The sequence below is a fragment of the Bactrocera neohumeralis genome, unplaced genomic scaffold, assembly GCF_024586455.1.
Source record: "Bactrocera neohumeralis isolate Rockhampton unplaced genomic scaffold, APGP_CSIRO_Bneo_wtdbg2-racon-allhic-juicebox.fasta_v2 cluster11, whole genome shotgun sequence".
Classification (NCBI taxonomy): domain Eukaryota; kingdom Metazoa; phylum Arthropoda; class Insecta; order Diptera; family Tephritidae; genus Bactrocera; species Bactrocera neohumeralis.
In genome coordinates, this window is record NW_026089624.1 from 2,619,619 (window position 1) to 2,637,353 (window position 17,735).

General features: G+C 34.7%; 2 protein-coding genes across 12 annotated transcripts in view; both read right to left on the reverse strand.

Annotated features, from left to right (window-relative positions):
• The window catches only part of LOC126765675 (uncharacterized), a 784,771-nt gene that overhangs the window by 204,913 nt on the left and 562,123 nt on the right, over nucleotides 1-17,735 (reverse strand). The window lies entirely within an intron of this gene.
• On the reverse strand, nucleotides 36-3,062 carry LOC126765706 (putative nuclease HARBI1). The gene is made up of 3 exons (XM_050483440.1): nucleotides 1,122-3,062; nucleotides 638-1,064; nucleotides 36-585 (listed from the first exon to the last, which is right to left on the reverse strand). The coding sequence occupies exons 1-3, from the start codon at nucleotides 1,238-1,240 to the stop codon at nucleotides 67-69; spliced, it is 1,065 nt and encodes a 354-aa protein (XP_050339397.1). The 5' UTR covers nucleotides 1,241-3,062; the 3' UTR covers nucleotides 36-66.

Here is a 17,735-nt window from a genome sequence, read left to right on the forward strand (position 1 = left end):
GTATTAAATGATCTCAGTCATGTGTGATGTTTTTATTGTTTTTTATTGAATAAAAAAATATGAAAATTAAACTATACGCGTTAAGTTATTTGCGATTTCATCTCGAATGGATACAGCGGCAGTTTGTAGATGGCTGCTATAATCAGCAACTTCTTCGTCCAGAAAATCGTCCACTACATCTAAAGCAAAGACATCCAGGCTGTAATGGCGACAAATGTTGTGCAAAGCACTGCATATATTTATCATTTGTACAACTTTCTCTGGGACATATGGCATAGTTGTTTGAAGACATTTAAAGCGGCTCTTGAGGACTCCGATTACTCTCTCAACGATATTTCTTGCCTTGGAGTGTTGTAAATTGAATTTGTGCTGTGGTGACCCAGCGTTTGCATGACGATAAGGGGTAAGTAAATATGGTTCCAAGCCATATCCTGAATCTCCTAGTAGCCAAGATCTATGGTCTCCGCCCACATACCTGGATGAAAGATATTGTTTGGCAGCACTTAAAGAAAATATAAAGGCGTCATGACTGGAGCCAGGGTGGCATGCATCCACAGCCGTTATACGCATTCTGTAATCGCAAATCTGTAAAAGAAATGAATTAATATCAACAACAAATTTCATATTTGTAACTCACCATCATCGCATTAACGCTGAAGTAACCCTTTCTGTTAAAAAACAGATGCTCATTTTGGTGGGGCTTCGTAATTTTTATGTGTGTCCCGTCCACACAACCGATTATTCCGGGAATACAAAAATTGTTGAAAAAATGTGCTTTCGACATTTTAATTTCTTCTTCGCTCATTTGTAGTTTAATCCAGTTTGGACACAGTGCTTTTTCTAATTCATTTAGCACCTCATGTAAGACTTTGGACACGGTACTTCTTGCAAGGGATATGTCGGTGTCTTTTCTTACCGAGCGCTGGAATCCTCCCTCTGCAAGGTACCTCAAAGTAGTAGCAAGCTTTATTTCAATCGTAATAAATGACGGATTTATGAATGGTTGGACATCACGAACAATTCCAAGAAACGCTTCTTTACTTATCCTGTAATAGGCAACAAAACTTTATTGGGACAAAATGCATCTTTTGTGTTCCAAACTTTGTTTTATATATACTTACACGGAATCTGGGATATCCAAGGGATTGGAATGATCCCTTAAAATTCGCCGCCGAACTTTCTCATTTTTTTCCCATTCATTTTTTGTCAATAAATATGCAGCAATGGTAAATAAGCTCATTTTGTAAAATTATTTGATACAAATTTTATTTGTCAATACTCAATCAGCTGTTTCGTAGTTGATTTCGAATTTAAGCCAATTCGCGCGAATTATGGAACACTGTTACCGAATTCACGCGATTTTCAAATTCGGTACCGAATTTAAATCGTGCGATTTCCAGAACATGCCTGTATATTTAATTCTGCTGTCTTCTACTTCCTTCCTTACCATAGAAATACCAAGGACTTTATGGATATTTTCATTACGCGTGTACCAGAATGAACACGTGATTGATCTAAGCATTTTTGATTGGAACCTTTGTATTATATCAATATTAGTTGCACAGGTCGTACCCCACAGTTGAATGCCATATATCCAAATCGACCTTATGACCGCATTATATAAATGCACTTTGTTGTCTATGCTAAGTTTAGAGTTTTTATTTAAAAGCCAATTTAAATTTGCTCCAATCTTTTACATGTTATTTTACTAGAGATGTGTTTTCTCCACCTGAGCCTTCTATATAGGTAAACACCATCGTTCGCTTGGGGTACTAAAATGTTGTTTATTTTTACTGCCGGGCACATTTTTGGTCTAAGCAAAAATGTAACATACTTACACTTCTGTTCATTCACATTTATACGCCAGTTCGCTAGCCACTCTTCGACAGAACTTCAATTCTCCGGTTAGTTGTTGGAAGATCTGCTGTATATATGATGTATAGAGTTGGGCCTAAAACGCTGCCCTGTGTTACACCAGCCCTTATCTGTCTTTCATCAGATATGAATTCTCCTACTTTAACCATAATATGTCTATTATTTAAATAAGACTATTGGAGTCAATTTTATATATATTTTATACAATTCTAAAAGCAGAATTTTTTTAATCTTATATAAAATGCCTTCGTGCCACACCTTATTAAACGCCTGAGCTACATCTAGAAATATTGCTGAACAGTACTCCCTGTGCTCAAATGCTTTCCTTATTTCGTTAGTAATTCTATTTAATTGCTATATTGCGCCATGTTTCGCATGAAATCCAAATTGATGCATTGCTATTGTATTATTCACGTGGAGGAAAAGAGACATTTTTGATAGTAATACTTTTTCAAATACTTTAGAAAGACAGGGTAGAAGACTGATTGGTCTGTATGAAGACGGCTGTGTTGTCTTTCCCAGGTTTATCTATCAAGATAATCTGCGACCTTTTTTATGAAATTGGATAGTATCCGACACTAAGAATTGGATTGAAGAGCAAACAGAGCACCTCTACGGCAATAATTGGTAACTCAATTAGCATTTTTTGGGAAATATTATCATGTCCCGGCGACTTTTTTAGATTAAGTTCTTTGATGATTCCAAAAATTTTAGAAGGTGAAGTCTTAAAAGACTCGATCGACTCTTTAGCTGTGTTGGGTAAGACTGACAGCTTAAAGTTGTTCTTTGGCAAATTGGGTTGAAATACCTTTTTGAGGTGATTTGCAAAACAATTTGCCTTTTCCTCGTCACTTCGAGCCCAATTTCCACCCAAGTCTCGTATAGGCATGTTGGAGTCACTTGGTGGCTTCATGGACTTTTGGGCTTTCCAAACGCAGTTTTGCTTGTTAGAATTTGGACACAGCTTCTTTATATACATTTCGGTGTTGAATTCTTCTTCATGTTTCAGCGCTTTTTTTTTAATTTACGTGCAGCAGAATTCAATTGAAGCTGAGTGGAAGGGCGATCCCCTTATCTGCCATTCGCGTCTTGCACGCCTTTTTTCATTTACAAGTTTTTCTATTTCACTATTTCTGATTTTTCTGGGACCAAGCGGCTTATAGTTTTTGTTTGGTGTTGCTAAGACAGTTGCGCTGGTTATTATATCATTGACTTCTCTTATGCTTTCGTCAATATCTCTTCCTGTATTTATTTCGTACTCAATATTAATGTGGCTACTCACGTATTTTTTTATATTTTAGCCAATTCGTTTTATAAGAAGTTGGATCCACTTTTGGATTAACGAATATGGGTTGTTTACATAACTTTATTAGAACAGGAGAGTGATCAGAAGATAGATCAGTACATGTATCAGCTGTTATGTGCGATTTATCTATATTTTTGATTACAGCAAAATCAAATAAATCTGGTATTTTCTGCGATCACTAGGCCAATATGTCGGCTTACCAGGAGATATTATTTGAAGGTTATTGTGCCTATTTATAACAGTTTTATACAGCTGTCGTCCTTTCGAATTAATAAGACGAGAGCCCCAGTACGTGTGTTTTGTGTTGTAAACTCCACCTGCTAGAAATATTTGGCCTAGTGTTCTAAAAAGGTCTTTAAAATTTCTATGTTTAAATTTAAAACGAGGTTTACAGTATATAGCCGTAAGGTTTAAGTCACAACCCCGATTTTTTAGTGACATTGTTGTATCTTGTAACTGTGGAGTAGCATGAGATACTAGAGCATAGTCGTTTAAACTATTTCTAATCAACTCTGCCGTGCCACCATGCGCTTTTCCATCCGGATGATTTGTGACATAGAGTCTAAGTCCCGGTATATTGAAATTATTTTTATTTGTTAAACGAGTTTCTGATATAAGCAGTACATCTATATTTGTTTCAGACAGAAATCTAATAATCACTAATTTATGTTGGTTAACACCGTTAGCATTCTATATACAGATATTTAGTAAACTAATTTTTAACTTAATGAATTTTGCAGCATTTGATTTTGTGATTTTATTAAATCTTGGATCATGTTTTGCATGCTAGACATAAATTGTGTCATACATTGTGTAAGATTTATAATCATAGTTTCAATACCTCCATTTGGAGGATTTTGTGGCAGTTGCATTAGCACAGTGTTGCCTTTCACCACATTTGCATAGCTTCCTTGCATATTATTATTGATAGAAGTAGTGGGAAAAGAGAAAAGTTAACTCTGAGGTTGCTATAGTTTCATTACGGAGTGTTTGTAACATTTGGTTACGACGTGCTTGAATGCCCTGTGACAACTTCGATTTCAAATCTTTATATACAAGACAACCCCTCTAGTTAACAGTGTGATTTGCTCCACAATTGCCAATTTTATTATTTAATTCGTCTTCCCTAAGGGTGCATTTAGAAGTGGGACGCAAATCACCACACACCACACAAACACTGCGTAGAGTGCAGTATGATATTCTTGGCAGTTAGTACATCCGTTAGTACACCGTTTCTTTTATGTGGTTCTTCAATAGTTACTCTACGATGCAGCAAATATTTCAGATTATATGTATGTATATAGGCTTCATTTTTCTAAGTTGATTAGAAATCGGCAACAATTCAATTTTAAACATTGGCTGTGGTGCTTTAAACTGTATTAAATATTCAAAACAGTTTTAATACCTTTTTTCAAAGGCACTATAGGAAAATTGTTAGTACCTACAATTTCACTTAATTTAGCAACAGGCGTAATACTGCTACGCTCGTTCAAATATATTGGAGGTGGTTTGGCATTAACGACTGTGGTGTTACCCTTCGCATCGTTGTCTGAATGCTTGCTTAGTAAGGCAAATCGGTTTTCATTTAAAACTTATTCATATTTGGTGAGCCGCCTTGAAATTTTTTAGGATTGACCTCTGACTTTGAAGGACTTAATTTCCTTTTTATATTAACGAAGCGGTCAATGCCAGCTTGTACAGATGGCTCTTTTACACACAATGTACACAAGGTGGTACATTCTCACCTTGCGTTGTGATTTTCTTCGTTGTCTGCACGCAGTAGTTGTTGTTGTTGTTGGGTCGACAAAACTGAAGTAGGCATTTAAGGATTGCCTACGGCCTTGCTGGTGAGGCTACGAAGCACTCATTGTTTGTTTGATTTTTTTGTTTTCACTTGTTGATTCGTGCACTGTTTGTTTATGTTTATTATTATTAATTTGTGTGCACTGGTCTTTATGTTTGTTTACAATTTAATAAATTGTTTTTTTGTTTTACTTTTTGCTTGATTATTATTATTACTTTTTTTTTTTAAAGATTGAATTCGCGGAGCGAATTAAATAAACACGTCCGTACACTTTGAACACTCTCTTATGTTATGTGTGTCATCTGAAACACAAAACCCAATTTATTCCTAAAAGGTACGTGAATGGTTATCATCCCTACTAGAATCATGAAAAAATAGACGCCCCACCGAACTCTGTGGAAAGTGCTTGCAGCGCAAATTCTTAACCCAACAAAAAGAACGCTTTGCTGATTCTCAAGAATGTTTGAAGCTCCATCATTATGAACCAGCGGACATGTTTGGATCATCTGAAACACAAAAACCCAATTTATTCTTAAAAGGTACGTGAATGGATATCGTCCCTACTAGAATAATGTAAAAATGTTGATAGTTTGATCAGAATTATGTCTAACAGTTTAAAAAAGTGTGTGTTTGAAAAAAATGCGTTTAAAGTTTGAGGTGAGGCACTCCAAGCGCTCCGAACGTCGAGGGGTATTATTATTTTTGCGCCTTTTTCCAAACCTTCCAATGGTAAAGTGGGTTTCTACATTAATTCTAAGGGTATAAGGCAAAAATAAAACATTTTTCAAAAAAGATTACCCTACTGACCCCTTTTACGGAATCGGCCCCCTTATGTCGACATACCCCGATATTTTCGGTCCTTTAAGCCGGATAATTAAGATAATTACAGGAAAAGGCTTCGTGGGAAAAATACCGAATTACCAAAAATAAGCGGAAAAAAGCTGTTAGTACTATAAAGTGCAAAAAAAAACCTAGCAATTGTGAATGAAAAAAAGCGATGAAATGGCCATGCCTCTAGTTCAATATGCAAGCTATAATAGCTTATGACAAGCCAACATAATAATGTTGGCTAAGTCTTCCATACAAAATAAGCTAATGGATTAATTTGCTGGTCAAATAAAACATGCCTAAAATTTCGATAAATGAGGACTGTCGTGCCGCAGTGTATAGAAAGCGGGCAGTCTACTTCTTAAAAATTTTTTGAGGCGAGGTTTTTTGCTTGCAATGCAAGGGCTCATTCAGTAGGCGTTTTTCGTAGAGTGAAATTGTCAAGATCGCGAAAAAGGCCTTTACGCAAAAAGTGTTTAGAAAGATTAAAATAGCTGTTTTTTTGTAAACCCAAGGGAACAACATAAATAAATAAAGGTAAGATAATTATTAAAAATAATGGAAAAGAATTTAGTTTGTTTACAATAATTTTGTAAAAGTATTGTTGCCTATAGGCAACATCCTGTAACTAACAAACCACGACACTAAGGATTTTGAAATATGATGTTGAGAGCATACTGAAGTTATGGAGAGAACACTTCTCCAGCCTGCTGAACGGTAGTGAAAGTGTAACATCTGGATATGGCCAACCCAATTCTTCATTCGATGACGATTAAATAGATGTTTCATTGCCCGACTATTCGAATAGCAATTACCTACTTATATGAAGAATCGCAAAACAGTGGTGGACGATGGATTACCGGCCAAATCCGCCGGCGCAGAACTGACAAGGTGCATACATCAGCTTCTTTGAGAGGTATTGTCGGATAAAAGAAAGCCCCAATCATGCTTCTTTGTCTGAATGTCATTTATGGACACCCTGAACAGACAGTGGCTTTGTTTTATTGTATGTAGTGTAAACGAGTGTTTTTGTGCAAAAGTGGCAATATTATAATTGCTTTTTCACCCAAATTTTCTTCACTTAACTTACACTAAAACTTAATCAGTGCAATTTGTATTTCGAAATGAATAAAATCAATAAAAGTAATGAAAATAAATTCAATATTTCTATAATGTATTTCCTTCAAATTAATTTTAGTTAACGAAATAGCCTCGCTCCAGACCACGTACCCCATGATAATACAATATGGGTATTCAGGCCAGCCTAGTTAATTCGTTAGTCGTTATTCGGTAGTTTTTTACATGTATTTTGTTTTTGTAAAATTAACAGACTATCGTTCTACCGAGTAACGAACTATCCATCTGGCAAGCTTGATAATTGGTTCGTTACTCGGTAATATCACATCAGCTGTTCTCCTGCTCCTCTGTACATCAATTTAAAGTACTTGCCAGTAATAAATTTGATCTGCTCCACATAACTTTCAATTAAATGACTGACAATTTTTATTTTGCACTTTGTTGAGGCATTTTTACTCTTTAATAAAATTGAATCAGCTGCTTCAGAATAAAATTTTAGCATACTACAGAGATAGAACAAAAAGTATGTTCACAGTTAAGCCTTTTAACGAAGTATCATCTATCGAATTACCAAATTAACAGGCTTCGGTCTGAATACCCCTAATAACAACCAAGTTAGTTATTTACTAAACAACAAATAAACAATCTTATCTTAGAACAAATGCAATGTATGCATATAAACAAACAATATGTTATATGTAAACAATGTAACATATCAACTAGTAACAAGTAAACAAGTTGGGCGAAGGAATACGATTAAAGAACGCGCACTTTAGCGTAGTAAATAAATATATGTATGTATATTATTTTAGTAATTTTTACTAATGTAAAGCATAACTGGGATCTAAAGCCGATCTTTGAGCCCTCACCATTCATTGAGAAAAAGGATAGCTCACTGAGATCAAACAGAGAATTAATTCCTTGGAAACCTACGCAACACCTAAAGTCACAGTCACCAACCAATACCAGGACTGTGCACCAAATATCACCGATTCGTCACAAATCAATTTAGAAGTATTCAAAACATTACCAAACTTCACAGGTGACAAGAACAATTATAGGTCGTGGTGAAACGTGCATGGGCTCACATGGAGAACATGAAGTATTACGCTACTACTCCCATGTTTTTCACGTCACTTTCGATTGTACATTCGAAAAATCAAGGAGAGGCGGCCGATATTTTAATAAACCACAACACCAAATTGAACTTATATTCGATAACAAACATAATTATAATTATGGGGACCAGAGACCTTTGTATGTGTTGGTCAGATATGAAAAGAATAAAGGACGGTGGGAGAGTTCCATTGAGAAGTCACCAAGTCACTTCATCTTACACTCACTAAATTTGAGATGGATAGCTCAGGAAATCCCTCAGCTATGATATAATATGCGAACCTGGAAGCTGTAAAGACGTTTATTCTAGATCTGAACTGCAAATATACCAGCGGCACCCTCTAAAGCAACAATCCGTTTCACTTAGAACCCACTTATGCTGCCGCAAGTACAATATACCACGGTAATGTGAAGAATTATAAGTTAATCATAATTCGACTTTCTGCAAAACAATCAGCAAAGACAGTATAATATATCACAGTATCAAACCCGTAGCAGAAGATACCATGAGTAACCACAAAGAGAAAACCTAACGTACAGGAGCTATGCAATCAAACTGCACCCAGTCAACAGCACCATTGGACGAAGATCTATTAAAGCAATACACGAGATCCGCAAATTATAACAGAAATCATTCCTTACCACAACAAAACGGCTATGACTGCCATGTAAGGACTTCCTCCAAATTATCCATTTCGCGGAGATTCTCAAAAAAGAGAACGAAGTCAACACAAATTAGAACGTATAAACCGAGGCGATAAAATACAATCGCTTGCACTAGAATACGAAAATGAAAAGTATGAAACAAGCAGTACTTTTTAGGCGAATGAACGATCTGCCGTGTCTGTAACGCCACTGCAAGGATACAGGCACAGTTATTACCATCCTGATCGATACGAGTATTAGCAACATATAAATATAACAACAGCATTCACTCCACAACCAATGCCAAGACAATTGATGTCAAAATTGTTCAAATGAAGAATTGAAAGTAATACGCGAAAGATTGTTTAAAGTGCAAGAGAAAACCTTAAACGAACGAAACGAAAAGAAAACGTTGAAAACATATGAATCGGGAGAGAAGTATTCTTGAAAAGAAATAAACGGCTTGGAAATAAATTTGATAGAATTTATGTCGAAAAGGTATTGAAAAGAGATTTGGTACCACGGTTCTAATAGATGGAAAAAAAATTCATAAAAGTAATCTCAGATGATACTTTCCGTTAACTCACACATTCACACACAAAAAATCCTTACAAATAAATAATAAATACAATCAACACATATCAATTTTGAATTTTTACATTAACATTTCCGAGAAGGAATCTGTAATAACTCGTAAGCAAAACAGTGTAATTTATTTAAACTATCAAGCAAAATGTTAAACCATATTATCAACTATTCATAGAGCGCTAAATAATTGAATCTGTAATACTGTAATTTAAAATGTAATATTATGATCAACCAAGCCATTCCAATTACCAATACTTTACAATACCAATCACAATATCTTTTTAACAATATTATGAAGTACTTGAAGCAACACACGACATCTCTTGAATTCCCCCGCGTAAGCTTGATGGATTACCACAACGGGGACGTTTCGGACTAGATAAGGAGGGTAGTTAAGATAGCAAGTGTAGCTACATCTACAATTTCTTCGGCTGCAGTGAGGGGCTTGATCTTTTTCTCAATAATGAGCATCATTATCACTCAGCGCATGCGTTATCACAACAACAACAACAAGCACAGCTTCTCGGGTGTGCGCTGTTCCATTTCATACTCGGACATAGCAACAACGATGTCGTGCTCCAATGAAGTACCAATACATTGCGCTCCACTTGCGGATAATGGATTAAGAGCTCAAACCGAAATGCGGCACTTAGCAAAACGAGGAATAATTATTGCCAAACTCTACTAATTACGCTCAAGACGAAATGCGAAAATCGGTAAAGACTCAAACCGTAATACAGCACAAAGGGAAGTGGGAAATAGTTGTTGCATAGCCTTGCGAATAACACTCAAGCCGCAATGCGGCAATCGCTGCATCTGGTAAAATATTGGGTTGGTTGATCGTGGAGTAATTTATTAAAGCTCAGAATAAAATCTGCATTAAAACGACTAGGTCATCTTTAACTTATATAAAAACAATAAGACATCATTACTGTGTGATGGCGCAAAGCCCTACCAGGAAGTTTAGTGCAGTGAAAAACAAAATCCCATGACGGATATCAAAGTGAGTCGTATCGATTCCTTTTAGTATTTCAGTTTTTAATTTCTGCATATTCTGTATGTATATTATTGCGATGAAAATTTTGCGTCAAATTCAATTAATTTGCATAGAATAACTCATCCAGTTATTCTCATTTTATTTTATTGATTTTGCAAAAAATACCGGTTGCTAAGCGGTTATAAATAACTTTCGGTAAGAACGGAAATACCGCAAACAAAAAACCAGTTTGACATAACAGACAATGTATATAAACTTACATATTTATATACTGTATATATATATATATATACAGTTGGGTTCACGAAAATAGTAATGCGACAGCACATAACACTCTAATCTTATTTCTGACATGTTCTATCTTGCAAATTGAACATTTCTACAATACTTTTGTAGAACAGAATATTGTTAACAAAAAAACACCAAAATGCCGTTATTTTTATTTTATTCTTATTTCGTAGAACAGAATATTGTTAACAAAAAAACACCAAAATGCCGTTATTTTTATTTTACGTTGCTTTCTTTATGGTATATTTCAATATTTGCACCAAAAGTCTCTTGTTCATTAAAATAGTAGTGCTTGACGGGAATAGTTGAAAAAAATTTAAAATTTTTTTTTTTTAATTTTAACTAACATCAGTAGGTGTATTAAAATAATATAGTAATTGTCTGATATAAATTTATGGAAATCGCTCTTTATTTCTTGTTTAGTCGGTTGATAAAAAGCATTGCTCAATCAAAAAACGAGAGTTAATAGTTAAGTTAAGAGATGAAGGCAAGACTTATAAAGAAATCGAAGAAATGATTGGTTCTACTGCTCCGAGGATAATTAATGCTATTCATCATACTATTAAGTCGGAAACTCGTGGTGGTAAGCGCAAGAGTTCATTTCTAGAGGACCGACGAGTTTTGCGATACAGCAAAGCGAAGCCTTCGGCGTTGTCAAAAATAATTAAAAATGAATTAAATCTAATGGTCAGTGCTGTCACAGTTAGCCGAAGGCTAATAGAAGCTAATTTACATGCAAGGAGTCCGAGAAAAGTCCTCCTTTTGACGAAGAAGCACGTCAATTAAAATAAAAAGTTTCGAAAGACCATATGTATGAGCCCGCCGAAAAGTGGCACAATATTGTATTTACGGATGAGATCGAAATTGTTTTGTTTGATGGTATAGGCTCCAGGCAGTGTGTTCGTTGTCTCCCAAACACAGAATACCACCCAAGGTACACCACAAAGACAGTAAAGTATGTTGAGCTAAACACTATGGTGTGGGCTTGTTTCTCGTATGCCGGCTATGGTCCAATCTCTTCGATCACTGGCATTATTGACCAAGCATTAATGCACACTAATACATTGAAAGATGTAATGCTACCGTATGCTAGTTGGAAAATATCCTTAAAATGGACATTTCAGCAGGATAATGATCCTAAACATACGAGCAAACTAGCTAATCAGTGGTTTGCATCTGAAAACATCTACGTGATACCATGGCCAGCACAATCCCCGGACCTAAACCCGATCGAAAACTTATGGGGCGATATCAAGGGATGCGTAGCAACAGCGAAACCATCAAGAAGCACAGAGCTTTGGCACGTGTTTAACCCTCTAACCGGCCAATTTTTTTTCGATTAAAAAAAATTATTTTTTTTAGAGTTTTTGGCTTAATAAAACATACGTTAATGTTAAAAGATAAAAAAAAATCTAAAGTTACCTTCCAGGTGAGAAAATATGTTGACCGCCAAAAGGCGGACCTGCCTGGTAACGTAATAAAAAACTTTTATTATACGATGATTTTACTTGAAATTTTATTCAGTTCTTTTTATTGTTTTGATGATAAATTTGAAAACATTTGTTATTGTTTGAGAGGCACAGATTTAATTTACACTTTATACAATACATTTGTGTTTCGGAGTTACATCCCGGAAGTTTGCATACTTTTTTGCCACTGCGGCTCAAAACGTCAGGCATATGTTCAACTCCATCAAAACGAATGTCATCGGGTGGATCATACGATTTCTTCAATTTTTGTATTTGTGGACTTTGGCTCTGAGGTCTACCGACAGCTCTTTTGGCGTTAGTCTCCTCATAACGACAAAGTACATCAGCCATTTCAATACGAAAATTTGGTAATCTTTTATGATAAATATCTTTACAGTTAATTCCATGAGTACGCTGAAAAAGGAGGTATGAATTTACTATCGACATATCAATTAAGTGATATAATAAACGCAAAGTCCATTTTTTGGTCTTAACTCTGATGTGATAGCGACCAAGTAAACTGTCCATCAAATAAACACCACCCATATGGCGGTTATATTCTTTAATTATATTAGGACAGTCTACATCGACGTAGGACTTATTTTTCCGATCATAACGGCATATTTACTTTAAGGGTTGTGAATTGCTGTTTAGTGTTTTAAATGGCTTAATTCCAGCATACGTGGGTACCAGTCGTACATATTTTGTATTCTTCCATTGAACACAAGATATGTCTACTCCAAAGGCACGGCCAACAAACTCCTCTGAGTATCCACGTTCTTTATCTTTTAATTCCACTTCCTTTGTCAGCTTGCAGTTGGGTATTCTGTTAGATCGGACGGTTCCTAATGCATAAATTCCTCTACTTCGTAAATAAACAAGAAGTGGCAGAGAGGTATAAAAATTATCAAAGTACAATATGTGGTTTTTGAAATCTGGAATTGTACTTGACAACCTTATGACTACATTGGTTGTTGATCCTAAATCAGGAGTATTGGGTATTACTTTATTATCGCCAGCTCCTTTGTATACTTCAAATCTGTACGAAAAGCCATTCGAGTCACAAAGAACAAAAAGTTTCATGCCATATTTATGGGGCTTTGCGGGCATATATTGTCGAAATTTTGTCAACATTTTTGTTGAACACATTTGTTCATCAATGCACAACCGAGCTGTTTTTGGCACAGAATCAAATTGCATATTGAGTCTATCAATAAGTGGAGTGGAAATGAAGATATTTTCTGATTGAAAAGAACTGTTTGGAAGTCATTGCGTTTCTAACTGGCTCGAAAGAATGTTTGGACCAGTAACTCTCGACACTGGGATATCGATACACAGACATATAAATCAAAATTCCGATATATTGTTTTAAATCCCACGATGTCAAAGTAAAGTTTGTAGAAACATCTTGCTGTACATACAAATTGCTCTGATACACAATTTCATTTTGCAAGTCATCGTTGAAAAAATAATTAAAGCAACGGAATGGTGTGGTTAATTCTTTGAATTCTTGCGGCAATTGCTTGTCTCCTTGAAAAACTACATCATTTTTTTCAAGTTCAAGAAATTTTTTTTCCATAAAATTTTTCTGAACTCTGGATTTTGGAGGGAAATATCTTTTATATCTTTACTGGACTTTCACCAGCTTCAGTTTCTGGTGAGGGGATCGTGCCTTTTTTGTTTTTGTTTTCCCAGGTTTTGATGGCAGAGACTCGTCAGACTGCTCCACATTGTTATGCACTTCTGCCAAATGTTCTTCTGAATTTCTAAAGATATTTTCAAAATCGTTGTTTTCTGCATTATCCCACTCTTCTTGAAATGTTGCAATGTTTACGTTCGGTAATTGAAAGTCTGGGTCTTCCAAATCATCATTATCGTCGTCGAAATCGTCTTCTGAATCTGCGCCATCCACCGATTCAGCCATGAGTTCTTCAATTTCCTCATCCATTAATTTTTGAGAAATTAAAATTTTTCTTTGTGAAAACATTTTCAAACTGCTAATTGTTTCCCAGAATGTTTAAAACCCAAAAATGTTTAAAGAAAAATGAAATGATAAGGAAAATGGACTAGAGCCACATGTATGCAAAATTTGCTTTCGGCAGATCCGCCTTTAGACGGTGTTCAATTTTCACCGGCTACAAACAAAGTTTTGCAAAAAACTTAACAAAAAGCACAAAACATAAAAGAATATATATTTACCTATATGAGAAAATTTTTGTTCACGCAAATCATGAATTTTAACGATTTTATACTATTTTAAAAACTCCACTTGATATACAAATAATTATTTTACACACTTTGTCAAAAAATTGACTTTAGCACTCAACGATTTGCAATCAAATGACGAATGTTTGCTGTAATTTGTTTCAATAAGAGAATTGTGTTGTTGTCTGCTGATATTTACCGTTAGAACAGAGATTTCAAATGTAAGAGCTGCATAGCAACATATTAATTATACACCGTCTAAAGGCAGGCTCGCCGGTTACAGGGTTAAGGAGGTATGGGCTCAAGTCTCTGTGAAGCGTTGTAGGGAGCTTATTGATTCCATCCTACGTCGATGCCTAGCCGTTATAAAAAATAACGGATTTACAACAAAATATTAGACCTTAGGAAACATATTAAATATGAAATATTTACTGTTTTTTTCATATTATTTGATATTTCGCCTTTTTTAATAGCCACTACTATTTTCTTAAACAGCATAATTTTTCAATTGTATTTTAATTTAATAACTGTATGTAAACTTAAAAAATTTTTTGGTAGATAATACCGTAAATATATCATACATTAATGAAAATTAGGTTTTTTATAACTTTTTGATCGAATATTGTTCTTATCATGTGATTTGACTGTTAATTGGTTAGTAGTCACCGGCACTACTATTTTCGTGAACACAGCTGTATATATGTATATAAGTTAAAAAACGTTTTGTTATTTTTATTAAAAAAAATGTTTTCTGGGAGCTATGCTCCTTTATTGAATTCCTCTTAAGAACTAAAATTAACAATTAATTATACTTAACTCTAGACCTATGTTTGCCGCTGCAACGGGTACGGAGTTTGCTGACGCTGCGCTTCCCACAGGTTGGCAATTCGCTGACGCAGCGCTTCCCACAGGTTGCCACTACACGTGTCGCACTCTCAGCGATTTAGTCATATTATATTACTTTGTATCATATGATATTAGTGCATCATATGATACTTTTTGAATGTATGGGGTGCTAACTAGTCCCCCCTTGAAATTCAAACGTCCTCGTTTGAACCTTTAGGTGTATTAAAAATTTGGTTGAGTCCTTCTATTGCGGTTTGTGACAGTTTATTGGGTTCCTCTTCTTTTTGTTTCATCAGAAGATTCTTCCCGAAAATTAAGGCGATGATTATTAAAATTACGATTAGAGTGATGCTGGTTCCGAATTTAACTCTGTTTGCTGCTTCTAACAGACTTACTTCCTTTGTATTGTTGAAGTTAAGCTGTTTCAGCATTTCCAGCGAGAGGAATTCTTCTATCTTGAGTGGTGCGGACGACGGTTGTAGGATGGCTGGTAGTGGTTTACTTGCTGTTCTTTCTTCGCTATAGAACTTTTTCCCGTTAATGGCAATGGTTACGTTGGTATACAAAATAATGAAGGTCCCGTTTAAAAATGTAGATTCGTTGTTTATTAAAATTTCTCCGTTGTATTTATTTAAAAGTAAAATTCCAGGTCCCATTTCCTCTATAGTTGGGATATGCTGGTTGTTGACCTCCGTGCAGTTTGGCAAACGACTTTTTAAAAGATTAATTATACAAGTATCATTACTTAAATCTACTACATTATTACTTAAGCATATTTGTAGGGAATTGTATTTCTTACAATAATTTTCTATTCCATAAATTCCCTTTTCGCAGTTTAAAATTGTATTAAAATTTATCTTATTGATCCTCCGGTTATTTTTTACTGCCCTAATATCTAATGTTTTACAATTTTGGTTATCTACGGTTGGGAGGCTAACACTATAAATTATAATTTTGCCATTAGTTGCAATTTTTATTTCGGAAAATTCGAGTGCTTCGTCTAAATTTACATATGGAATATTGTCATTGTCTATTACTTCTTTCACAATATTTATTTCTTCATTTGATAAAATAAAAGAGTTTATTATGTTGGCTTTTGCCCAATGTATTGCGTATGCAATATTTAAAATTTCTTCTTTAATTATTTCTAATTTATATTTTAGCTGTAAAAATGCTTCAATTTCTAAACTTTTTTCATTTTGCATGGTTTTAATTATATTATTTGTAATATTGGTTATCTCGCTAATTTTGCCAATTGTAAGTTTGTTAATTAATACCTGATTATTGTTATTTTGTAAGACATTATTTATTTTATTCGAAATTATTTCGTAGTCTTCATGGTCAGGACTTCCTGCGATCCATTTCCATGCGCTACCCAGGAAATTTAACGATCTTTTTATTTTTTGTTCTACTTTGAGATTGTTAAGTTGGGCTCTTATCTGTGTTATCAAGTGGGATATGAAGGGATAATTAGGGTTTTTGCGGATAGTTTCAGTTTTGATAGTCGCTTCTATGTGGTCAAGTGTGTCCGTATATTTTTCTATGTCAATTTCATGTATTATCCTAAATGTTCCTGTTTGCAGTCTAGCTGTTCCCTTTTCTATTGTTATTAATTGGGAGTTTGAGTAGTCGAGGATCTGTACTTCCGCCAGGCATAGCGGTAGTAGTATTCTGAAAAAAAAAAATATCATACGTATTTAGTTACGTATTCTACCTTTGTGAATTATTTGTCCTTTTTCTGTTAACACGGTACTATTTCTATCTTCCTTAACTATTTCCTTACTGTAGGGTTTACTTAACTTAGTTCCTAATCTTCTATTTTTCTTAACGAATATTATTTGTCCTGGTAGATATGATTTTATTTCCTTCTTATTCTTATTATGGTATTCGATATCCTTTCTTTGTTTCTCGGCTAATTTTTCTAAATTGCTTTGTCTAGTTCTTTCTATGTCCTCGGGGGTAAATGTAACATTTCTATGAAAAAATAGGTCTACTGGTCTTTTAAATGTTGTGGAATGAACTGAATGATTATACTCAGATACTGCTCTTTCTAAAAGTTCTTCAAAATTTCTGTGTCCACCGTTTTCTTTTATGCAACGCATTATTTCGATTAATGTAGAGTGGAACCTTTCCACTTGTCCGTTAGCTTGGCTTTTGTATGGAGGAGTAGTGTAAACTTCTATTCCTAATTCGTCTTTCATCATAAATTTTAAAGAAGCTGAGTTTAACGATGGCTCATTGTCGATAACTATTAATTTTGGTACTCCGAAGAAAAATATAATATCTCTTAAAGGTTTTCTGACGTCTTCTATTGCTCTGCTATTTAGGCTTTTTGTTATTGCGTATTTTGTAAATTTATCCAAAGCTGTCATAACTATTTTTCCCTCTGTTAAAAATATATCGATATGGACTGTGTGTCCTGGATATGTTGGTAATGGAGTTTCTGCAATTTTCGGTTGATTGGGATGTCTCTCGTACTTATTTTCTTTACAAACGGTGCAGTTGGCTATTATTCGTTTTATTTTATTTAACATACCTGGAAAATATTTTGTTTCGAGAATTTGTGTTTTGTTTTCAGTGGCATTCCTATGCGCTCGTAAATGTTCTTTTAATATGACGTTCTCCTGTTCTTGTTCGTTACTAATATCTTCAACTAATTTTTGGGTATATCGGCTTTTAATGTTACTAAAA